The 25,531-nt window shown below is 41.4% G+C and overlaps 1 protein-coding gene and 1 long non-coding RNA gene across 7 annotated transcripts; one reads left to right on the top strand and one right to left on the bottom strand.

Moving 5' to 3' along the window:
- Window positions 1-18,925: 18,925 nt before the first annotated feature.
- On the bottom strand, window positions 18,926-24,528 carry LOC145421235 (uncharacterized). 6 transcript variants are annotated; one of them, XM_080291220.1, is made up of 4 exons: window positions 23,867-24,528; window positions 23,457-23,650; window positions 22,308-22,387; window positions 19,642-21,669 (listed from the first exon to the last, which is right to left on the bottom strand). In XM_080291220.1, exon 4 carries the CDS (start codon window positions 20,445-20,447, stop codon window positions 19,929-19,931), a length of 519 nt encoding a protein of 172 aa, XP_080147346.1. In that variant the 5' UTR covers window positions 20,448-21,669; window positions 22,308-22,387; window positions 23,457-23,650; window positions 23,867-24,528; the 3' UTR covers window positions 19,642-19,928. The 6 variants fall into 6 exon arrangements, 5 of the variants coding, with proteins under 5 accessions (XP_080147346.1, XP_080147347.1, XP_080147345.1 ...); XR_013902552.1 differs by adding an exon at window positions 18,926-19,620 and having other exon boundaries at window positions 21,561-23,650; window positions 23,867-24,511; XM_080291221.1 differs by lacking the exon at window positions 22,308-22,387.
- LOC145421236 (uncharacterized) lies at window positions 24,100-24,706 on the top strand. Its single transcript, XR_013902553.1, has 3 exons — window positions 24,100-24,176; window positions 24,276-24,510; window positions 24,597-24,706. It is a non-coding gene; the product is annotated as an uncharacterized LOC145421236 (long non-coding RNA).
- Window positions 24,707-25,531: the final 825 nt, after the last annotated feature.

The following is a 25,531-nucleotide window of genomic DNA, read 5'->3' as shown; positions in this document are numbered from 1 at the left end:
TTTTGAAATCACAGAAAGTTAGGTCAATTGTGGACAATTTGAAAGGGCTTTTATTTTTGAAAGCAAAATCAGAATGACTTGATATTGATATGGTATCACTGTGAGGTTGTATACTGTTGATCTAAGGTGGAATTACCCTGTGGAAACAAGAATTTTTCATTTTAGAGCATTTTGAATCGTTAGGAGATTAAGTCAAATATCGGCAATTTCAAAGGGCCATTACTATGAAAAGCAAAATCAGAATGACTTGATATTGATATGGTATCACTGTGGGGTTGTATACTGTTGATCTAAAGTGGAATTACCCTGTGGAAACAGGAATTTTCCATTTTAGAGCATTTTGAAATCACTGAAAGGTAGGTCAATTATGGACAATTTGAAAAGGCTTTTATTTTTGAAAGCAAAATCAGAATGACTTGATATTGATATGGTATCACCGTGGGGTTGTATACTGTTGATCTAAAGTGGAATTACCCTGTGGAAACAGGAATTTTCCATTTTAGAGCATTTTGAAATCACTGAAAGGTAGGTCAACTATGGACAATTTGAAAGGGCTTTTATTTTTGAAAGCAAAATCAGAATGTCTTGATATTGATATGGTAACATCGTGAGGTTGTATACTGTTGATCTAAAGTGGAATTACCCTGTGGAAACAGGAATTTTCCATTTTAGAGCATTTTGAAATCACTGAAAGGTAGGTCAATTATGGACAATTTGAAAAGGCTTTTATTTTTGAAAGCAAAATCAGAATGTCTTGATATTGATATGGTATCACTGTGAGGTTGTATACTGTTGATCTAAAGTGGAATTACCCTGTGGAAACAAGAATTTTTCATTTTAGAGCATTTTGAATCGTTAGAAGATTAAGTCAAATATCGGCAATTTCAAAGGGCCATTACTATGAAAAGCAAAATCAGAATGACTTGATATTGATATGGTATCACTGTGAGGTTGTATACTGTTGATCTAAAGTGGAATTACCCTGTGGAAACAGCAAAATTCTATTTAAGAGCATTTTGAAATCACTGAAAGTTAGGTCAATTGTGGACAATTTGAAAAGGCTTTTATTTTGGAAGGCAAAATCAGAATGACTTGATATTGATATGGTATCACTGTGGGGTTGTATACTGTTGATCTAAGGTGGAATTATCCTGTGGAAACAGGAATTTTCCATTTTAGAGCATTTTGAAATCACTGAAAGTTAGGTCAATTGTGGACAATTTGAAAAGGCTTTTATTTTGGAAGGCATAATCAGAATGACTTGATATTGATATGGTGTCACTGTGGGGTTGTATACTGTTGATCTAAGGTGGAATTACCCTGTGGAAACAAGAATTTTTCATTTTAGAGCATTTTGAATCGTTAGAAGATTAAGTCAAATATCGGCAATTTCAAAGGGCCATTACTATGAAAAGCAAAATCAGAAAGAATTTATTTGATATGGTATTACTGTGAAAAAGACTGCGGTTGGAAAGTGTTGATACAAAGTTCAAATAGTATTTGGAAATACGACTTTTGCTTTTAAGAGCATTATGAATTCATTGAAAGAGTAGTTCAAAAATGAAGATTCACAGGGCTTTTACTTTGAAATCCAAAATAAGATGGCCTTGACAGGGCACAATTAGGGTACAAGGCTGTGTCATGTAGATGTAACATTAGAGTTTCTAAAAAAAAAAAAAGCCTAAATTATATGTTATTATGTTCTTAACATATCTGTTAATTCACTCGAAGTTGGCTTTTATTTTGAAATCTGGTTTCCACATCCATTCCCGTAATACTTTGAATACACAGGGAACGTAAAATCAACTGGAGGCTGGCTTGACTGCAAGTCTCGAATTGGAGGCTGGCTTGACACCAGTCTTTGGTCGTAGCTGCCACTGTGGTGGAGGGCGGAGTGACTGGAGGTAGGGATGGGTACCGGTATCTGACATAAACGGTAGTAACCAGACCGAAAAGCAGCGCACATTTCGGTGCTTTTTTTTTTCCTGAGATGTCACACACTTTGGATTCTAGCCAATCATTTTACCTTTGCAAGCGTAGTAGGCGGGTCCAGGTACGTACGTTCTTTTAGAGCAGAGCTACAGATTGAAAATGCCCAAGGCGAAGCGGTCAAAGTCTGGCTGTACTTCACAGCAAAAGATGCAAACTCAGCAGCAACAAGTGCTTTAAGCTGATACTGTGATACTGTCAAAGGAGGTAACACCTCGAATCCGGTGAACCACCTGGCGACGCATAGCGTCTTTTTAAAAGCAGTGAAATGTGGCGTATTTGATAGCTTGCTGCGAGACCTCACACCGAGCACATCTACTGCGGGTGTGGTGCCTGTTATCGGACCCGGAGTTAGCAACATCCCCCAAAAACACGAAGAGGAGAGTCCTGGCCCCTAGCCCTGCCAGTGTAGCAGAAATGATGAGGATGATGATGCAGCAGCAGCCGTTCTTCTCTGCGTGAGTAGCTTAATGTTGTTCGTGTGTAATTTACGTTGAGTAGGCTAACCACGTTATTACATTAATGCATGTAAGGTGAACTAGCAAACATCATCATAGCTACATGCGGCTGTCTTCTTGTTTGATGGCAGATGCTCCCTTCACCCTGGCCAAAAAGGCTAAAATGACCAAAGAAAAAGAGGGAAACAGCTAAACATGAGAGGTTTTTGGACAAAGTTTGTGTTTTTTCCATTGTTTAAGCACTGCTTCCAGCCAAGAGTGATACCATATATGCCCCATAGCTGCAGAAAAGGCTAACATTGTTATCTTTTTACAAAAAAACAGCTGAACATGAGAGGTTTTTGGACCAGTTTGTGTTCTCTATTCTTTAAGCACCGGTTTGAGCACCGTTTCAAAAGTACCGGTTTGGTACTGGTATCAGATAAAACCTAAACCTAAACGATACAGCATCACTAGTGTTTGAAAGCAGACGACATATTATCTTTAAACTGACACTCACACTTTGGAGGCTCAGGAGTCGTCTCGGTGGCTGAAACGATGCATTCAAATGAGATCAGAAAAGAACAAAATTATTAGTTTGTGATTATGCAGCATGAATGTACAACAGCTCAGAGCACCTTACAGGTACTTGTAACTCAGCAGCGCCGTGTTCTTTGCTTATATTCACATCAATGTCATCACAGGCCTGTATAATAAAGAAACGGCCAACCTTCAGTGGTAGCTGTCACTGTGGTGCCTGTAGGTGAGGCCTGAGAGTCAGATGAGTTGCTGGGTGGAGTGGGTGTGAGTGAGGTCTCATTTGAGGTGCTTGCAGGAGGAGCTCTGGTTGCTGTGTGAGAGCAGGCTGGAGGTCAACTTCAGGCAGAAATACCTAACAGCTAGCAGACTGGTTGTACCTGACACGATGCTAAACTACAAATGTAGCATTTTATCACACAGCTGTGCCAATAATCCATGAAACTATAAACTCTGAATACATTACCAGACATGGCAGTTGAATTCACTGATGGACTAACTACTGTAGCATTTGGGGCCATGGATGAAGGTGAGGAGTCAGACAACGTGGCTACTGTAGCATTTGTGGTCGTGCGTGGAAGTGAGGCTGTTGAAGTGGCTACTATGGGATATGTGGTCATGCGTGGAGGTGAGACGTCAGACGACGTGGCTACTGTAGGACTGGTGGAAATGCGTGGAGGTGAGGAGGAGGCTGTTGAAGTGGCTACTGTAGCATTTGTAGCCGTGCGTGGAGGTGAGGAGGCTGAAACAATTTTCATTCCAAGAAAAAGAAATCAGCATGACATAAAGATGTTTGCTGTAACTGTAGCAAATGTAAAATGTTCTCACTGTAACATTTTCACTCTAACAGTCGTGTTTCATGTTGTTAGAAAGATGCTGTGCTACTTGTCACTGCTATCCCATTTTCTATGCTAGCAAATTAAATATAGTCCTATTAATACTAATTATTGTTTACAAAACACAAAGAAAATGATCTAAGGATAAGAGTAAGATGGATCAATGATAAGTTTTTATAGACAATAAAAGACTAACTGTTGTGTTGGATAATCAGTGACTTCATGTTACATGTTACTTTCATGCAAATTGGATCTAAATCCTCACAACAGAGAGCTGCTGCTCTGATTTGTCCAGACTCACTGAACTTGAACTCAAATGCATCTAAATTAAATTACAAGGAATCTAAAGTCAAATTTAACGTACAGGGACTTATGGAAGAAAGTATGGAACAGATACATTATGTGCAAAGCTATGAATTATTACACATAAATATAGTTCATTATAATATGAGCAAACAGAGCCTGCCCAAGAGCCTCAAATCACGCAGCCCGGTACCAAACGACCCGGACCACAGAGCGACTGGAGACCGCTGGTATACAGCATGTTAATTTGCTTTCATTCAGCTTCACAGAGGGTAAAAATGATTTGGAAAATACGTCATCACATACAGTGGGGCAAAACAGTATTTAGTCAGCCACCGATTGTGCAAGTTCCCCCACTTAAAATGATGACAGAGGTCAGTAATTTGCACCAGAGGTACACTTCAACTGTGAGAGACAGAATGTGAAAAAAAATCCATGAATTCACATGGTAGGATTTGTAAAGAATTTATTCGTAAATCAGGGTGGAAAATAAGTATTTGGTCACCTCAAACAAGGAAAATCTCTGGCTCTCACAGACCTGTAACGTCTTCTGTAAGAAGCTTTTCTGTCCCCCACTCGTTACCTGTATGAATGGCACCTGTTTGAACTCATCATCTGTATAAAAGACACCTGTCCACAGCCTCAAACAGTCAGACTCCAAACTCCGCCATGGCCAAGACCAAAGAGCTTTCGAAGGACACCAGGAAAAGTATTGTAGACCTGCACCAGACTGGGAAGAGTGAATCTACAATAGGCAAGCAGCTTGGTGTGAAAAAATCAACTGTGGGAGCAATCATCAGAAAATGGAAGACATACAAGACCACTGATAATCTCCCACGATCTGGGGCTCCACGCAAGATCTCATCCCGTGGGGTCAAAATGATCATGAGAACGGTGAGCAAAGATCCCAGAACCACACGGGGGGACCTGGTGAATGACCTGCAGAGAGCTGGGACCAAAGTAACAAAGGTCACCATCAGTAACACACTACAACGGCAGGGAATCAAATCCCGCAGTGCCAGACGTGTTCCGCTGCTGAAGCCAGTGCATGTCCAGGCCCGTCTGAAGTTTGCCAGAGAGCACATGGATGATACAGCAGAGGATTGGGAGAATGTCATGTGGTCAGATGAAACCAAAGTAGAACTTTTTGGTATAAACTCAACTCGTCGTGTTTGGAGGAAGAAGAATACTGAGTTGCATCCCAAGAACACCATACCTACTGTGAAGCATGGGGGTGGAAACATCATGCTATGGGGCTGTTTTTCTGCCAAGGGGACAGGACGACTGATCCGTGTTAAGGACAGAATGAATGGGGCCATGTATCGTGAGATTTTGAGCCAAAACCTCCTTCCATCAGTGAGAACTTTGAAGATGAAACGAGGCTGGGTCTTCCAACATGACAATGATCCAAAACACACCGCCCGGGCAACAAAGGAGTGGCTCCGTAAGAAGCATTTGAAAGTCCTGGAGTGGCCTAGCCAGTCTCCAGACCTCAACCCCATAGAAAATCTGTGGCGGGAGTTGAAAGTCCGTGTTGCTCGGCGACAGCCCCAAAACATCACTGCTCTCGAGAAGATCTGCATGGAGGAATGGGCCAAAATACCAGCTACTGTGTGTGCAAACCTGGTAAAGACCTATAGTAAACGTTTGACCTCTGTTATTGCCAACAAAGGTTATGTTACAAAGTATTGAGTTGTATTTTTGTTATTGACCAAATACTTATTTTCCACCCTGATTTACCAATAAATTCTTTACAAATCCTACCATGTGGATTCATGGATTTTATTTTTTCACATTCTGTCTCTCACAGTTGAAGTGTACCTCTGGTGCAAATTACTGACCTCTGTCATCATTTTAGGTGGGGGAACTTGCACAATCGGTGGCTGACTAAATACTGTTTTACCCCACTGTATATGTGATTACCCATTCATGGAAAATTATCTGTGCAAAACAGCTGCTATATGAAAACAAGGATTTCACCTTTTTCACAGTAAACCTATGATTAAATGAAGACAAAGAACAATACATTTTACACATTTTGCAAAAACATAACTGTTTTTTGTTTTTGGTGTTTGCGTTTAAATTCTGTCTGACACAGATGACCCAGATCGAAGCTTCTGTTCATCAGTTTAAGTAAGAAGACACATGTCTGTCATTTCATAGTAAGTGTTTGAGGACTGTGTACATTTACACATGAGGCTGAGGGAGATGCATGCTACATCAGGAAGCACAGCAGGGGGACAACTGGAATTAAACAAGTCTGAAAACAACATAATAAGAAGTAAATGTTATAAACTGAATAACATCATAAATATATTGGAACTCACGTTTGTTGTCATCTGGAATTACAAGAGACAAGAATGTCAGAATTAGTGTTTTGGTCATGAAAACATTCACTGTGTATGCAGGAAAACACAAACAAACAAAAACACAAACAATGAGTGATTACTAAATATTTGTCATGATGACTACGAGAAGTGAACGACTATAGAGATTCAATAACATGATAAAGTATAATGGTACTCACTTGTGGTGGTTTGAGCTGTAATTAAAAGAGAAAAAAAGTGTAAATCAGTTTGATTGTGATTAAATAATTTATTGTATTTGCAGGAAAAAGAAAACAAAACATAAACAACCAGTGATTACTAAATAGTTTTACACATCCCTCTGTTGAACACAGCAGGGTGAACTTTGTTACCCAGCATCGTGTGGATGAGGTATCGCTGCTGTGTAACCTGGTTGCTATGACACTGTGACAAAGAGCCACAGTTGCTATATCAGAAAGCAAACCGCAGCTTAAAAACATCTATGTGAGGATAAACTTTGACAGTTTATTGTATAAGATGAGATTAGTACGGAGCCCCGCAGGGGACATGGGAGAAAAAAAAAATTAAGACGGACTTTTGCGAGATCTCGCAAAAGTTTTAGCCGCATTCTTCGGAGGCCGCCAGCTCGAAGCCGAGCGGGAGGTCGAGGCACGATGTGCCGGGAAAGCGGTGTTCCTCCCGGCTGTAGTAGGTCTCGACCTCCCGTTAGCTTCGAGCTAGTGGGTGTCAGATCTCCAAAAACGTCGGAGCACTTTTGCAAATATGTGATGTCTTGTAAACCGAGCAGGTATCTGACGTTTACACAACTACATTCACGCCTCAAAATATCTTAAAAGTGTATTTTGTGACCCAGAAAGAGTAATATTACAACTAAGTAGCTGCCGCCATTGTTGGAGTTTTGCGAGATCTCGCAAAAGTCCGTCTTAATTTTTTTTTTCTCCCTAATTTTTTTTTTCTCCCCAATTTTTTTTTCTCCCATGTCCCCTGCGGGGCTCCGTAGATTAGTGAATAAGATGAACCACTCTAATTATAATTAGACTTGGTCAAAGGAGCTTGCAAAGAAAAGCGTCTGCGTCTCCTTTGACTACGATGACCTGGATGACTGAGAACCTTCACAGATATAATTAGACTTATACAGCATGTTAATCTTTTTTCATTCAGCTTCATAGAGGGTAAAAATGATTTGGAAAATGCTTGATCACATATAAAATGTGATTACACTTTCCTGATGGAAAATCAGCCGTGCAAAACAGCTGCTATATGAAAATAAGGATTTCATGTTATGATGAAATGAACACAAGCAACAAGAAATTTTATACATTTTGCAAAAACAATAATTCTTTCTTTTCAAACATGTGGATCGAGAGAGTTTTGGTTCTCCTTGTTGCCACAGAGCTGTTACTTGGGATGGCGGCTCAGGAGCTACACACCACACGCACTGTTTACTCCAGAGGTCAGCTGATTGCCTGATGTCCGCCAGCTTGTCGGCCAGTCTCACGGACCTACCAGATGAAATCTGGAGAAGCACAGCGTGGATGTAGAGGGAGACGACGAGACAGGGGAGGTTTAAAGAAAGAAGGAGGTACAAACTGTGTCTCCCATCTAATATAAAAGAAAACATTCGGTTGCTAGCAAGAAAGATGGAGGAGCTAACAGCGCTAGCATGGTGTCAGAGGGAATATCGAGAGTGTAGCTTGATGTGTTTCATTGAATCATGGATGCATCCGGCATTATAAAAGGGCAAGATCAGAGCGGCTAAGGACAACTACAGCACGAGAGGTGTGGAGCTGCATGAAGACAGCCATGCCATCCAACACCACAGAGGTGGGGGCGGTGAGGACAGAGTCAATGAGTTGAATTGTTTTGTTTTTAACAAATCTGACACTGCAGGGCGTGCTCACCACCCTACTGACAGTGGTCAACGGTAACTTTATTGTCTCTAACGGGAAATAGATTTGCAGTATGTCCATACAGAAATGTAAAAAAACACAAACAAACAAACACATCACATACACACAAAAAAGAATATAAGCCCCGAGAAAACAACCTACATTTTATCATTAAAAAGGTGCCGTGTGCAATGGCAGCAACACTTGTGGTTTAGTGTTATTAACCATGATAATAGCAGCAGGTGCCAAAGACAGTCTATGTCTCTTTGTCTTCACTGCAGGCACTTATAACAACGACCTGATGGAAGCAGTTGAAAATCATTAAAGAGACGATGATCTGCACACAACAGGACAGAGGTTGCCTTCCTCAGCACCTGCCTGTTATAAAAGTCCACAAGCTGGACCCGAGACCTCCCTGAAATCTGACCAGCCACCAGGTTGTTAAGTCTGGTCTTATTATTCAAGGACATATTACCGTACCAGGCAATGATACAGAAGGTTAAAACAGATTCAATGAAACTTTTATAAAAAGGAGTCATCATTTCAGATGAAACATTAAAACCTCTCAACCTCCTTAAACAGTTTTTGCTGAACCTTTTTCACTGTAGCAGCAAGATGTGACTCAAAGGACAGTCTAATCAAGAACAACCCCCAAATACTTATAACTGTCCACCAGTTCAATGGCTGCACATTTACCACTGTTAGTGCAGGATGGGGGGATGACTTCCTGAAGTCAATAACCATGTCCTTGGTTTTCAAGGTGTTGATCATTAAGAAGGACTGATCACTCCACGAAACAAACTCATCCCCAACAGGCCCATGGGAATCCTCTTCACCATGAAGGAAGCTTACAATGACTGTGTCATCTGCGTATTTAATGAAATGCCTGTTGGCCTGTTGGCCTGTGTGCTGCGACAGTCATTAGTGTACAAAATATACCGTAGAGGAGAGAGACAACAACCTTGTGGTGAGCCAGTAGAAGAGTTCAGCTGTTTGGAAAAACAGCCGTTTCCTCTCACACACTGAGATCTGTCAGGTAAAAAGTCTAAAATCCAACCAACGAGATTAAAATCAAGTTTAAACTGGTTAAGAAGCTTATCAACTAAAAGATGTGGCTGGATAGAATTAAAAGCTGAAGAAAAATCAATAAATAAGAGCCGAGCATGAGCTTTGGCGCCATCAAGATGACGATAAAGGAAATTCAACAGAGTGACCACTGCATCATCCACACCTCTACGAGGCCTGTTTGCAAATTGTAGAGGGTCGATAAGCTTCTCTACTTGCTGCAGGATCTCCTTCCTGATACGTTTTTCAAAGGACTTCATCACTAAGGATGTTAGAGCGACAGTAGGTTTTGTGGTCTTAGCAAATAGAGAAATAATTGATTTTTTTCTCCATACCTCTGGAACCTACGGAGCCCCTCTGATGACATGCTCCAAAAAATAAATAAATTGTGGCCACAAAATATTATTTCAAGGGCACGAAATAGGTATAACGTGCGCACGAAATGCTAATTAGTGGGCACAAATTGGGTATAACGTGGCAACGAATTAGGCATTTGTGGCAACGAAATACATAACGTGCGCACATCATATTGATACATTTCCTGGACAGCTGCGTAGAGACACAAGCATAAGAGTAGGCTAAACCTATACACCATGGCCAGAGACAGATTGAGTTTTATTTTTGTCATGGTCTGCGTGGCAGACCGTGGGTGTGTGGGGAAGGAGGACCCAAAATGCAAAACTTTGTGCGAATAATGCAGTGCATTTATTTACAGTGAATTAAACAATACACAATAATAAATCCCCGTGAGGTGCTCTCTTTTAAGAAATCAAATGTGTTTCTAAAATTTTAATTATCATTGAATCTCAAATAAAATCTATTCAGCTCATTGGCTGAGAGTCTGAACTAAAACCAGGGAGACTCCTCTTATTACAGTCGCTGTAACAGTGATCAGTCGTGTACCTGTAGTCATGAGCCGTGGTTGGATGCATCACTGATGGTGATGAGACAGAGCACCGGGCTGTGGTCGACTCCTTTGTCAGTGTGACAAAGATCAAAGAATTGCAGACTTTAGGAGGAGCAGGAAACCAGTGACCCCTGTTTGAATCCAGGGGGTCTATGTGGACATGGTGGAGGACCAAAAATACCACAGAGTACACTCTGATAATGAACTGGACTGGGTTAAAAACACCACTGCACTCTATGAGGATGAGGGTCGCAGATGCCAACAGACTCAATAAACTGACCTGCAAGGTCAATAACATTGTGGGGATGGAGCTGAACTCCCTTAAGGTGGTGTTGGAGAGGCAGATGTCCAAGACAATTGACAAGGACGATGCTGGACAACAGCTCCTACTCACTCCATCATGTGCTGGCCACCACAGGAGCAGGTCCAGCGAGAGACTGAGATTAGTAGGCCTGGGTTTAAAAAATTGAAATCGACTTCCCCGATTCAACAAACAGCCAATGATTAAACCTGACGGCACGTACGCAAACAGGTGCATTTCATCCGACGACATGAAATACCATCATGTGCTGGATCCGCTGTCCACCCGCCATGTGATGACCCTCCTCCAGGATCCCTCTACCCAAGGGAAATGCCCCGCTCTCAGGGCGCTGCTGCTGCGGCGCTACTCCCTCTCTGACGCAGAGAAACTCCTCTCTCTCTCGGGCCTGGTTGATGGTGTTGCTCTTGGGCTCACGGAGAGCACGCGGTCCTTGCTAGGACCGGATGACGGCGGATTCTTCTTCTCTTACATCTTCCCTCCTCGCTGCTGGCCGCGAAGGATTACCACTCACCGAAGAAGCGGATCGCATTCTGCTGGCTACCAGGAGCTTCGGCATCCAGGCGATAGTTCCCGACTCACCGACGGCATCTCCCGTGCCCCCACCTATTCTCCCCCGAGCCTCCGACTCATCGATGGTGGCTGGGATCGTGGCACGGTGGAAAAGAGCTGTGTTTTTACCATCAGCGTGACAGCACCCTGCCACCTTTGCAGTTTTAAGGCCCAGGGAAACGGGCCCGTCAGTGCTCTGTAAGGACCGCGACTGCTGGCGATAAGGAAAGGCTGCCCTTCATAGAGGACTCACGCTTGGGGACATGTTTTGCGGTCGACTTCGGCTCCCAGAAGAACCTCGGGAACTCTCATGTCTCCTTTGCATACCTCCACAATGGTGTATTATTTAATCTTAAAAAAAATTTGGAGATTTCCTGGATACCACCAGAGAGAGCCCAAGTAACACTAGTGGTACGCGTACCGCAGTTTGAGAACCACTGGTCTAGAAAATGTCACGCCCTCGTCATGAAGCCTCTGTTTTAAACACTGAATTTAAGTCTTTTTATGACCTTTAAAAAGTGTTTTTGAGTCGTTGGTGCTTTTTAAATGGAATAAATAATTAAATAATTAAACGCATACACACTAACATCAGTGAAAGATTAAACATACATTTTGACTTGGTTCCAGTACATAAATATTAGTCTTTGCAAATTTAACCCTGTTTCTTTTATTTTGTAGACATCAACTGTGTTAGTAACAAACTGAGATATCAGCTAGAAACAAAGTGATTGCACAGGCAGGAATACCGCGAGAGTTATTTTTAATCCTCAGTGAATCAGCTTAAATCTGTCATGGCGAGATATTGAAGTGCAACTTTAAAAAAAAAAAGGAAAAGGTGTTACTGTCCACTGTCAGATGTGAAGATTAAAACATGCTGCTGTTTGCACATATTTAACAATTAGTTGTGCACAGGACCTGAAGGAGAGTCCAGCCTTAAAAGTAACTGTAACGTTAGTAAGTGACTGAGCAGCCGTGACTTTTCTGTTTCTCATATAAGTTGCTTCAGTTCCTCATCTTCAGTTGAAGCTCTGAACATCCCTCAGTTTAGTTCAGTCAGAGCAGGAGAGCTAATGTCTGAACTACAGCAATGACTTTAATCTACATTCAAGCTCAGGGTGATTTCTTTAGTCTGGGTAAATTCATTAATGTGCACAGAATAAGTAGCGAACATGGCTTTCCCTGAGAGCCAACTGCTTGTCTTAGCTAAGAACGTTAATTTCTGGTTACCTTACAAAATATTTACCTTACCTAAGAAGTATGGTCTATGGAAGTCATGAGGTCAAGATGCAATACGCCCCCTACAGTGGTCAAGAGGGAGCTAAGATCCTGTTCGACATACAGACAAACATAATAGTGGTGGTCAAGCAGAGGAAACGTCTGCAGTGATACTGAATGACAGCAAAGTCAGGAAGAGGGAACATGAGAAGCTGAAGAAATACCACTATGTAAGAGAGGAGCTGGAGCAGCAACAATGGTCCCAGTGGTTATCAGAGGGCTCGGTGCAGTGACCCTCAATCTGGGCGAGTGTCTCCAGCAGATCCCAGGAACAACACCCAAGCAGGCAGCAAAGATGCTGCACAGGACCCTCAAGCTCCGAGGCCTCCGATAGACGACCCGAACTGGAAGGATGTGTCAAGACAAATGACCAAACATCTTCTGTCTCCAGAGGGGCACCGGGCAGGGATGCCCACTCTCCTCCCCACTGTTTGCAATTTTTATAGAACCACTAGAAGCAGCAATTAGACAGGATGTAGTGATTAAGGGCGCAGGGGCGGATTGTGCCAGACCACATTTTGAACAACACCATGGAAATTTCAGATTTCATACAGGTGGTTGGTTGTTGGGCTCTGGAAATGGAATGAAAGTGAGTGTTATCAGCCCTCTGTGGTCCACGGACACGCTGCACCTCCAAATCACATGACTGATTTAAGCTGACACAGCAACAAGCTGCAGCCACGCTGAGTCTTTCAGTCTGTTGAAAGTTCGGACTTCAAAGTTTTAAAATTTTAATTACAGGCCAGTAAATCGAGAGTTATGATAAAAAAAATATATAAGCCATGCTTTTTTCTAAATGCTGTCATCATGTTTTTTGTTGGTTTTTTTAAAGCATTTTCTAAGGACAGCGTGAAAACAGTAATGAAAGGGGGGGGGGGGGGCACCTCTTTCCTATGCGTGGCAAAATGCACCACATCGACCAATTTTTAAAAAAGTCACCACGTGGGATTTGGTTGTTTAGGAAGGCGGGAAAGTTTTGGGAGTGACGGTAATGGCGGCGAGACAGAACGAGGGAGCGAGTTTTTAGAAGTGGGAGATTTGTGACGTTTAGCGTGGAGTGTGCAGTCTGTCGTGTAGTCGTGGATTTTTGTTTTGTGTGTCAGTGAGGGCACTAATGAACAGTGTTGGTCAAGTTACTTGGAAAAAGTAATCAGTAACTAATTACTGATTACTTATTTTCAAAAGTAATTAGTTACTTAGTTCCTTTTAAAAAGATGATTTACAACCTGAATAGGTGATGAAGTGATAGATCTGTCAGCCCAATTCTACTTTCTGCCTCATCCATTATGTTGGAGCTTAAACAGTTCAGGCCATATTTAAGTATTTGTTATGATCTTTGAGTTTCTAGTTATGATCTTGATCATTTTATGTTATAATGTAATATGCTGCGCTCCATAAAGTAATCCTGCTTTGTTAGTCTTTTGTGTTGTTGTAAAGTGTTGATAGATGTCGTAAAGGGGGTGTGTATTTTGCCCACATGTGGGGGGGAGGAAAGGTTAGGCAGGACGTGGAGCAACAGTTTTCTGACCGTCGCCGTTTAATGTTGTTTTCGTTGGAACATAAAGGGAATGTAGACAGAGCGCCCATCAGAAGCATTTGTTTGTATTTTTCAGTTTGTATGGAGAATAAATGTTTTGCCCTTTTTACCTTCGCCTCATTTTTGCTACTGAAAGGCAAATAAGCGATTCAAGAAAAGCACGAGTCAGAAACTTTACGTCCTGCACAAGCGGCAAAAACGGACCAAAGGACCAACACATTATATAAAATGTAATCAAATGAAAAAAAGTCTCTTTTTAAAACTTGTTTTATTAGTTTTAATCTTTTAACTTTATGCATCAAGCAAACATTTAATTATATGCAACATTCTCTGACTGGAAGAAATTAGTTTAACATTTAAACCTATTTTCTGCACATTCCAGCACATAAAATAAAATATTTTTTGTGTTTACACTCAGTCTTTCAAATAGATGCAAGTAAAACACAGCAAAAAATAAATAAAGTCAAAGACTCAGCGGTCCTGTTGCTCTATTTTCACCTGTAAAGCAGGAGCAGGGTAGGCGGAGGGTTACCCTGGTGCAGGTGTGCCGCGGTCAGTGGAAGAATCCGCGAGTTTCTCTGTGAGTTTCCCATTACGTCGTAGCTACTCGGTGCTTGTTTGGAAGTTTAGGGGTTTTTTCGCTGTAAAAAGAAGTTTTCTTCCCACACACAGCGGACACTAATGTTTTTGTCACTTTTTATGGAATCAAACTCAAAGTAAGGTCAGTACTTCCACGCTTTAAACGCTGCACGCTCATACTCTCTCTGCACTGATATGTGATCCACTGTTGATCTGCACACAGCTGTTGTCACCAACGTCGCGGTTTTAGTAACGCAGCAGGCCTGTCAGGCCTGCAGGTTTATCCCTGCCTCTTCTCCTCTGTCTTCTGGTGGACAAACTTTCCTTTTCTTACTGACACACATCATTTGTGCGGCATCTTATTGGACACCTGATTGTTCTCTCATTTTAGTTTTAGTAATATTTTTAAATGGTTGCACAAAATAAAGGACAGCAGGTGTATTGGCTGCATTTTTAGATAAATAGTTGTATATATTTACAAAATGCGTGCATAAGTTTTCAAAATGTACAACTATATTTGCAGGTATAAAAAAAAATTACTCAACATGTCTGTGTTTTTTTTTTTTACAGTAAGAAAACTACTACTAGGATTTTAAGTTTTTTGTGTGATTTCAGATCAGTAATATTAATACAGTATGTCAATGAAAAATCAACTGAACTCAGACACGTGAGGTTGAGCTGAAAGGAATGATGCCAAACAAGGCAGGAAAAAATAAAATGAAACAACTTGAGGGTGAAATACAAACTTAAAATCAAAAGGAGTCAAAGATGACCGGTTATATTTTGGACCTCAGAGGGTTAATCTAACAAATCGTGAAAAATTAGGTTTCAGTTTTTGTTCATGACGGTGCAGATTTCTGACATTTTGTGTCATTTAAACATTTAACAATTTGATTATTTTCTAACAAAAAGTGTGAAACTTAAGTTAGACCTGTGTTTGTAAATGAAGCGCCCCATGTTGTGTAGTTTTCTGGATTTTATACTTATTGGGCTACATATTTATTTATTATACAGGCTGTACAGTACATAACATCAAAACTGTTTTATGTAAGTAAAGTGTTTAACTATGTGGGCTACAGAAAATAATTAAGTTACAGACTATATTTATATGAAAAACGTGTGTACTTACTGCATTTGAAACATTTTAACCATATGTAACCACCTGCATATGTTTGGAAAAATACGCTTTGATTTTGCCCCCCCATTTGATTCCTTTGCCACCCTAAGAAAATTTCCCGAGATCCGTCCCTGTAAGGGCGTAAAATGGAACAATGTGGAACATGAAATCATCTTCATGGGGCGATCGTGGCTCAAGGGTTGGCAGTTCGTCTTGTAATCGGAAGGTTACCGGTTCAAACCCGGCTTGGACAGTCTCGGTCGTTGTGTCCTTGGGCAAGACGCTTCACCCGTTGCCTACTGGTGGTGGTCAGAGGGCCCGGTGGCGCCAGTGTCCGGCAGCTTCGCCTCTGTCAGTGCGCCCCAGGGTGGCTGTGAATGTGTGGATGACTGAATGTAGTGTAAAGTGCTTTGGGGTCCATAGGGACCAAGTAAAGTGCTTTACAAATACAGGCTATTTCCCATTTATGCGGATAACATGTTACTTTTTCTCCAGCATTCACAAACCACCCTCACTGAAGAAGCTTTCTCAAGTTTCAGATTATTTGATAAACTGTTAAAATCCACAGTTTTCTGATGAATTGCTGCTTCTATAATTCTTCCTCTACCCCAGTGCTGGAAATATAAAATATTTAGGTATTCATGTTTTCTCCGAGGCTTGCAGATGATTACAGTTATATATATAACGGTGTGTGTGTGTGTTTTAGCCATATTATACTGTAAAATATTTTTTTAGATAAACTATGCAAATGGGAAGGATGGCGAATGTTGACGAATGAAGAATAAGGCAACTACTCAACATTAACTGTTAAAACATTATGAAAAGCATCTCTTTTCTTCCTCTACAACATTCTGCATCAGGTCTGAATTTGAAATAATGAAAATTTACTTACAGCTGGTCAAAGCAATGATCCCAGCCCAGAACAGCAGGGTCCTGGGGCTGCAGAGGTCTGTCATGTTCAGCAGTTGATGTACAAATGTGTGGAAACCACTGAAAATTATTCACACACCACAAAGATGCTTTATTTCCTCTTAGTATGGAGGGTGAAAAAACAAAACCACTATTTTGCCATATTAGGCTTTGAAACAAATGCCAGTAAGTAGTAGCAGTTAACAAAGGGTTTGTGTCTATGTGAAGGTTCTCAGTCATCCAGGTCATCGTAGTCAAAGGAGCTTGCAAAGAAAAGCGTCTGGACTTCTTTAAGTTACTTGAAGACGTTTCACCTCTCATCCTAGAAGCTTCTTCAGTTCTAAGGTCAAATGGTGGAGAGTCCCAGATATAAACCCAGTGGGAGTTTCCCCCCACAGAGGGGCAAAAGGACCCCTGATGATCCTCTAATCACATGAGCCAAGGTGGGAAACTGGGCGTGGGTCCCAATCAGCCAGAGTTTCAGGTGAGCTCATTGTGAAACCTGGCCCCACCTTATCATGTGATTTCCTGAGGTCAGATGGCCCAGGATGTGAGTGGCGTTAAGGCGTCTGGGGAGGATCTCAAAACTGGATTGTAGATGGCAGGTTTTGTGTCCTTTCATGATATTTTGCACCGAACTTTAGCTTTACAAAAACTCCCAAAGCACGGCCTGGTCACCATTTACAAATTACACGTTCTCTTTTTTCCTCACAGCTAAAATATTGTGTCACTTGTTCCAGAGGCCACTTTCTTCTTTTCTGCCACTATGTTAATGTTTGCTGTGCTTGAGCTTATTAGCTTAGCAGAGTGTTTATGGTCTCTTTCCTCCTTGCATCCCATTTCTACCTCCCTCCCACCCCTCATAGGTTATATAGGTTCCCTCTATTCCACCCATCAAACTGGGATGTACAGGACTGGCCAGGGAGCAGTGGGGATGGGCACTGGCCTTCTCCGTGTAATAAACTCCAGAGATTTCTCCCATGGAGCCCTGAACACAGTAAAAACACACAAAAGTAAATATATGGAATTAATATAAATAAATAAATAATTTTTATTTCTATAGCACCTTTCAAGACAGAATCACAAAGTGCTGTACATAAGATTACAAGTCATAAAAAGATTTAAAAAGAAAATAAAACAGGCAAAACTTTAACCAAAAGCAGTTTTAAAAAGATGAGTTTTGAGTTGTTTTTTAAAAACAGCTGCTGAGTCCACAGTTCTTAATGTTTGGGGGAGAGAGTTCCACAGTCTCAGGGCCACAGTGGCAAAAACTCTATCACCCTTAGTCCTCCTCTTAGTATTTTTTATAGCAAGTAAGCCCTGATCAGATGACCTCAAAGACCTGCTGGGGACATCAGGCTGTAGCAGATCAAAGATGTAGGCTGGTACCAGACCGTGCACAGCTCTGTAGGTCAAGACCAGGATCTTAAAATTGACTCTAAATTTAACAGGAAGCCAGTGTAACTGAGATAACAACGGTGTGACATGTGAGTACTTGGAGGATTTTGTCAAAAGCCTCGCTGCAGCACTTTGCACAACCTGCAAGTTATTTGGTTATTTCTTTTTCACCTGTGATTCCAGCCTCAAGGAGACTTTTGCTTCAAAATATATGGGTTGATAGAACGTGGCTCTGCAGTTCAGGTGTAGTGACTGGAAAAGTATTCAGTTTGTATCCTAGCTGTTTGCCATACATCCCAAATCCATGCATCCTTAAGTCCATCTTGTGGTGAAAAGTTCTTACTACACTTCAACTAGTGACTCATTTAGAAACATATGAGTGGGCCTAAAAGACCAAAAGGCCTTAGAGAAACCAACGAGTCATCAAAGAGTCCTGCAAGAAAACACAATGATAACACCTGCAGGAAATGTATTTAATCTACCATTAGATTATTAGAACATTAATTAGTAAAACACAAACTCAAACCTTTACATTCATCTGACGACTTGTTTTTCAGAATTTCTATAATGAAATATTACTGCAGAGATGACAGAGGAAGTACTGCTGTCAAACCTGCTCTAAAAGGCTTCGGTTCCTGTGAGCGTGCAGATCATGACCTTGTTTATTATAAGATTCAGAAAAACAGGAAGGATTACACACATTAACTAAAACATAACACATCACGTTTTCATAGTATTTTATATTCAGGTTTGTATGCATCATGTTTATTATAGAAAGTAGTTATAAAAATATAATAATCTTACATTGTTTGCAAGTGAGCCCTGTTTGCAGAAATATGTAGCTGTTTGGTGGGCACTGATTTGGGCTGAACGCAGCCCAAATAGTTTTTTTAAAGTCTGGATTATCAATATTTTTTGTGCATGTTTGGCGACTTTTAAGAAGAGAAAAATCACAAGATGGTCTCACAGGCAGCAACAGCAGCACAGTCATGTTCCTCATTTTAAAAATACGTTTGAACTTCAGTAACTTTACACAGGTTTCATTCATATTTAGAACGACTTTTGCACGTCTGTAAACATGCATCCATCAAGCCAGCACAGAGGAGGCCCAGGCAGCCTGGAGTTAGCTGAGCCAAAATAATAAGCCAAGTGACCCACTAAACTCAACGGGGGGTCCTGAAAGGCATGCATTGCATCTCTATCGCCCATCCAGCTGCTCTACAGGAGGGTTATAAAAAACCACTGAGCAAAACTCAGAAGCTTAACTTAAACTCAAAAATTCTAAACATGGTCAAAAGAAACCAGAGGGACAATTTATAGGTGGTAAGGGGTGTGTAAGATGTAGAAAATGCACGCACACACACACACACACACACACACACACACACACACACACACACACACACGGCTATCGATTTTTAAAGACTTACTTCCTCTATGGTTACTTATTGGTGTCAAATAGGAAGTAGAAATCACGCTCTGCATGTTTGTGTGGAGGAGGGGACCTAATGAGGAAATACAGAACTGCTAATGTAGCCTGATATGTACATGAGGGACAGACACACACTAGAGCGCACTGGAGCTGGGCAACACATGGAGATGATGAAATGCCACAAGGGGAGACGTGAAGATCATGAAGCAAAGCTAAAAGCAAACAACAAACAAACAAATTAAGCAGAAGTGCAAAAACTAAACATGAATACTACAAACACACGAATAAACTAAACAGAGAGAATTTGATGGAGGAGGAAGAAACAATGATCAATAAAACGAAACCAACTGTGAACTAAGAATGAGACCTAAGACACTAAATACTCAAAGCAAATGTAAACATGAGAGAAATCAAGAATATGTAAAATATTTTTTAAGTAGATATTTAAGTAGATAGATATCCTTATTTTTAATCCCCACTCGCCCCTGCAGGCGGTCTTCAATCTTCCAGCTCGGGTCCTCTACCAGAGGCCTGGGAGCTTGAGGGTCCTGCGCAGTATCTTAGCTGTTCCCAGGACTGCGCTCTTCTGGACAGAGATCTCCGATGTTATTCCCGGGATCTGCTGGAGCCACTCGCCTAGCTTGGGAGTCACCGCACCTAGTGCTCCGATTACCACGGGGACCACCGTTACCTTCACCCTCCACATCCTCTCGAGCTCTTCTCTGAGCCCTTGGTATTTCTCCAGCTTCTCGTGTTCCTTCTTCCTGATGTTGCTGTCATTCGGAACCGCTACATCGATCACTACGGCCGTCTTCTTCTGTTTGTCTACCACCACTATGTCCGGTTGGTTAGCCACCACCATTTTGTCCGTCTGTATCTGGAAGTCCCACAGGATCTTAGCTCGGTCATTCTCCACCACCCTTGGGGGCATCTCCCATTTTGACCTCGGGACTTCCAGGTTATACTCGGCACAGATGTTCCTGTACACTATGCCGGCCACTTGGTTATGGCGTTCCATGTATGCCTTGCCTGCTAGCATCTTGCACCAGCCTCGCCTTGTGCTTGCCTTAGACCTCCATGCTAGATTCCTTAAACATGAATCTCACGTCTGTCTCATTGCTGTGTTTTGTGTCCACGCTGTCACGTTTCCCACGCCATTTATGTTTCGGTGCAAAAATGAAGAAAGCTTGTGTGAAGCTAACAGCCATCTCCACACTTGGTTCAGCACCTGAGCCCAGTTTTGGTACAGGCCTTTGGCCTCTTGGGACTCTACAGTTAGCTTCTTTAGCCAGTACGGTAAGTCTGAATCATGTCAGGGCCTGCAGTGATCAGCTCACAGGCTTTATGTTTTCCTACGTCTCCAATATTTAATTGTATGCCATTCTTCCAAATAGTGGCCACATGCACATGTGCTCAGCCCCGATAAAATAACTACTCTAGCCAAAATATTAGCTGTCCTCCAATAATCAAATCTGTCAGCTCAACTTAGACAGCCCTGAAGAGTCTGTTTGAAAAAGGAAAGTTTTGCTGCTTAATAATAAAGACTAATATCTTATCTTATCATAAGACCTTTAAGCACTTTACTTAAAAACAGGTGGTTGCTTAAATCTTTTTTTTTTTTTTTCTTTTTTTCTAAATGACATCAGAAACAGCAGTATGCGACATTACATGATGGCAGAGCTTCAGTTCATCCTTTGTCATTTTTTTTTAATTTTTTTTTTTATAATAAATAGGACACAGCTAAATAGGTTGCTTAAATCTGTTTCTGAACAAAAGATCAAAGTTGAGTTGCTCTCTGTAAAGTCATCTGTCACATTATAACTGTTCAGACCTATAACTCATGCAGCATTTTATAATACTGCACTTCCCCTCTCATTACTGTGGTAGTGAACTGCTTTTATTAACAACAAAGCAAAATTAAAGCCAACACGCACGTGCACACAACTTGAGCTTACAGACATTTCTGTATCTCGCCTCATAACAGTAACGACTGGGACAGTAAAATGATTGGTGGTCTCAGATTTAGGGCACACAGTCTGCTTCTCAGGAGTGTTTTTGACAAAGCTAAGATGTGTTTAGGTCCTACACGCAAGGGACAAGAGCTCCACATGACTGTGTGCTGTTAAAAGGAAAAAGGGAGGGGTTGATGTACCTGGCCATGCTGTGTTTCCATGTTCCCACGGTCCTTTCTGTGCAGCAGCCAGCTCTTCCACCCCCTGTGCTTGGTTCCCTGCCTCCTGTGTACACCGACTGTACCGCCTCTGAAGTTATGGAAACAAAGCTTCTGCCTAAAACTGCAGTTTAAAGGTTGCTAAGAAGGCAGTTAGGATGGATGAGAGAGCACACAGGGAGTCTGAGGCTCTGTCAGCACATCCTAGTTAAGGTTTGAATGTCAACTTTGAGAAGTAGTTAGAAAATGAGACTTAAGACAAGGCATTGTCTGGTAAAAAAAAATGTATCACAAGCTGCACCTGAAAGACAGGCAAGGAGCCAGACACACGTTTTCATGGTTCAAAAGAAAGAAAGAAAAAGGGGATAAAATAAAAACTTGGATCACCGTGAAATGCCGTCTGTTCTGGATATAATCAATAGCTAAAGAAGAATCCAGTTCAGGGTTGTCTCTCATATTTCAATCCCTGCTCTTCTGTGATCAATAAAAGTGAGCTGAAATCAAAGCGAGCCCTCTTTACTATTGTCTATTCAACGTTAGCAGACAAAGACTGAGGAGCCTTTGATCGGCCTGTCTGCAGGGCCCACAGCTAAACACAGACCCCATCCTCCCACTCCCACCCACCACCTCCAGGTGAGCAGTGTGTGTGTGTGTGCAAGCTTTCCAAAATGCTTTCTCTTTTGTTTTTTGTGCGCATACATGAGCACACGAACAAAAATAAAATAGTACCTTTTATAGGATTGGCAGAGAGGAGCTCCACAGCGAGGTCATGCTGTCAGCTGGCAGGTCATCACACGGGTTTCTGGCCACTGCATTAAACGTGTTTAACTGTTGGGGTTTGCTTTGCTGTGCGTCTCCATAATTTCTCCTGTTTTGTCCTCTCTCTGTTGCTCGTGTGTCTTCTTCGTTTTAATTCAGTGTTTCCTCTTTGGTTGTTTCCCATCATCATGATTGCTCTCTCTGATCCCGTCTCTTCCTCCTCCGCTTGTCTTAATTGTTTCCCGTATTTTTCCATGTTAAGGCCCTTTAAGTAATGTCTTATGTATTTCATGAATTTCTTCTGTATCAAACATATTTTTGCTGTCCTAACACGTCGTCTTCCCTGTTTTTGGTTCTTCCTCTTTGTCACTTTCTTTTTTGTCCTAATGTTAGTTTTTCATTGTTTCCTCTCTGACCTTCTTCTATATTTTCTTTTCTGTCTTGTTTGTATTTTTTCTTTCTTATCCTGTCCTGTCGTTTCATTACCTACATTCAGGTTTTTGCTGTCCTGTGTTCTTCTTTTGCATTTTCTTTTTGTCATTGTGTTCCTGTTGTGTTTTGATGCCCCCTACTGATTTTATTTTTTATTAGTTATTTAGTTATTAGTGTTTTGTTTAATGATTTTGGATATTATTTTAATATTATTCCATATTTATACGTATATAGTTTTGGAGCACCGTGTGTGGTCTGATTGTTGTTTTATGTCTGATGTTTTGAATCAGCAAAGCGTCCTGACGTTTGTTGGGTTGTTGTTCCTAATCACTTTGTTCAGTGTTTCATTTTGAATCGTAATGTTTCCACTTGCTGCTTTAGTGACTTTGTTACTCTTAAGTTTAACATGATTTATTCAGGTTCTGCCCAAACTTCAAAATAGATCATATGAACGGACGCACGGGGCGGCTGTTTCTTCTTTCATACCTTTTTTGTATTCCTAGTTACATTTATCTTACTTAGTTAGGTTGATAACTAAGTAACAATAATCTCATCATAAGGTTGTTGTACATATTAAATCAGATAAAATTAGTTTTAATCATTGCATCTGTTTGCAGCATTATAGCAAATACACACATTCATCATAAACTGAGCAAGGCAACAGCTAATGTAACTTAATGTCCTTACCTATCACACCATGAGCTGAACACGAACTTCTCGTATTCAAGTATCGTGTGACTGATGACTCAGCTGATACGACGTTATCACTCATCCTTTCAGATCTTCAGAGCTAGCTCCAGTCAGTTACCTGAGCATTAATGCAACAACAGCAGGTTGCATTAATGTCTAAGTCTGGTCCAAAGTGCTGGATTTACAGGTTTCTGCAAAAACCAAAAGAAAACCCAAAAGGACATTTTGAGTTTTGCTACAGGAGGCAAACAAATTTGTTAAAAACCAATTACTTTATTCAAGTTACCCTTATTATAATATGAGATTTCATTCAGTGACTAACGACCTTTTCACTGCATCTCAATGAACTTACTGAACCTAAACATTAGAGCTTGATAATAAGGTGTGAACTGTTATCATTGTCTAACCTGGAACCAAATGCAGAATCAGAGGCAGAGATGAAGCCATTGGTCATTGGCACGTTCAGTGGTCCAGGAATCTTTCTGTAACCTTCCCAAGACCTGTGCCTCAACACAATCCAGTCTCAGAGGTCTACAAACAATTCCTTGGACATGGTTTGGTTTGTGCTCTGACATGCTCTGTCAGCTGTGGATATAGACGGGTGTCAGACAGGTGTGTGCGTTTCCAAATCATGCCCAATCAACTGAACTTACCACAGGTAGACTCCAATCAAGTTGTAGAAACATCTGACAGATGATCAGTGGAAACAGGCTGGGCGTAAGCTATGAATACTTATTGTCATTATCCTAATGAGTGTCTGGTGTTTTTCCTTCTACTTTACCTTCTTCTCTTTGTGCCTCCATTTTTCTTGCTAAGACTCGGCTTCAACTCACCTGCAGTGCAATCAACCGGATGCTGCTCGCTCCTGTTAGAACTCACAGAGTCAGCCTGCAAACTCATTCCTTGGAAGCGTAACTACTCACCAGTCCCACCTGCTCGCTGTCACCTCTGGATCACTGGAACGATAAAGTCAGAACCTCACAAGCCCTGCTCTTTAGCCAGACGTTCGCTCGGCTACCCTCCTCGAAAACCTCTTGCCTTCAACCTGCGAGTAATCCCTTAACTATTAAACTCATTCTCACCTTCGGTCAACCTCGGCTCCTCTCTGGATTTATCCACCCTCTCCGTCTGTTTCAGTGTCTCCACGTCAGAGGACCTCCCAGCGTTCCCCATGTCTCCCATCTCATATCACTGTGTTCAGTAAAGCTTTGTTAAAATCTTCCTGTCGTTAAGTCTGCTTTGGGTCCAATCCCATGTACTGGCCTCCTGGCCACTTTGCACATGGTATATTTATTACTAAATTTGTTATTATGGGATATTGTATGCAGCATTTTAGAGCAAGGCTGTGTGATGAAATGCTGTGAAGACTTCCTGGATGCACAGTAACCAGATATAAGTGGAACCTTTTTTGGTGAAGCAGCTCCGATCCAGAGGGAAAAGGTTTTTGAAGGTCAGTGGATTTATAATTGGCAGAGGGTGACACAGTAATGAAAAAACGCAGCATGTATTTTATTTAGTGTGAGTGTAGCTGTTTGAGTTTCAGGGCTAATGAATTTTCTCAGTCAGCAGCAGCGACTGTTCCTGCCTTACTGTGCAGCAGTGATGTGATTGTTTACATGTCTGATGTTCAGTTAGACTTGTTTTTAATGTCGACGTATCCAATACTCGTACCTCTCTCACTGTTTTTCTATTATTTAATGTTCCTATATTTTTAACGCTCACACTGGGTGACGGTGGTGACAGCCCTGCCTGTGGCTGTTTGCCTGTTCCAGTCCATCTTTGCATTTAACTCTTAATTAATACTCTTGTTTCTGATGTGTCACCAGAGGAAGAAGCGCTCCCGCTTCTCACCAGCATTCCTGCTCATTTGCCGCTTGTTTTCTAACTTGCTAATCTGCCACATTTCCATGTGAGCGTGTGTTCCTCTTCCATGCTTGTTTAATGGGCTGTCACCGAGAGAGAGCCAAATTAAAACGGTATTTTCTTTCACATCCACCTTTTGGAAAAGGTTAAAATGAGTGATGTCTTGTCAAAAAAATTCATTAACGAAAATAATTAAAAAGTCGCATCTT

The sequence above is a fragment of the Astatotilapia calliptera genome, chromosome 17 (genome assembly GCF_964374335.1).
Source record: "Astatotilapia calliptera chromosome 17, fAstCal68.1, whole genome shotgun sequence".
Lineage (NCBI taxonomy): Eukaryota > Metazoa > Chordata > Actinopteri > Cichliformes > Cichlidae > Astatotilapia > Astatotilapia calliptera.
The sequence above is the reverse complement of the archived record's forward strand: the minus strand, read 5'-3'. Positions and strand labels throughout refer to the sequence as shown.

Excerpts from the sequence above, each read along its gene's own strand:
- LOC145421235 (XM_080291220.1), bottom strand. The coding sequence starts at position 20,447 with ATGCTAGCAGGCAAGGCATACATGGAACGCCATAACCAAGTGGCCGGC.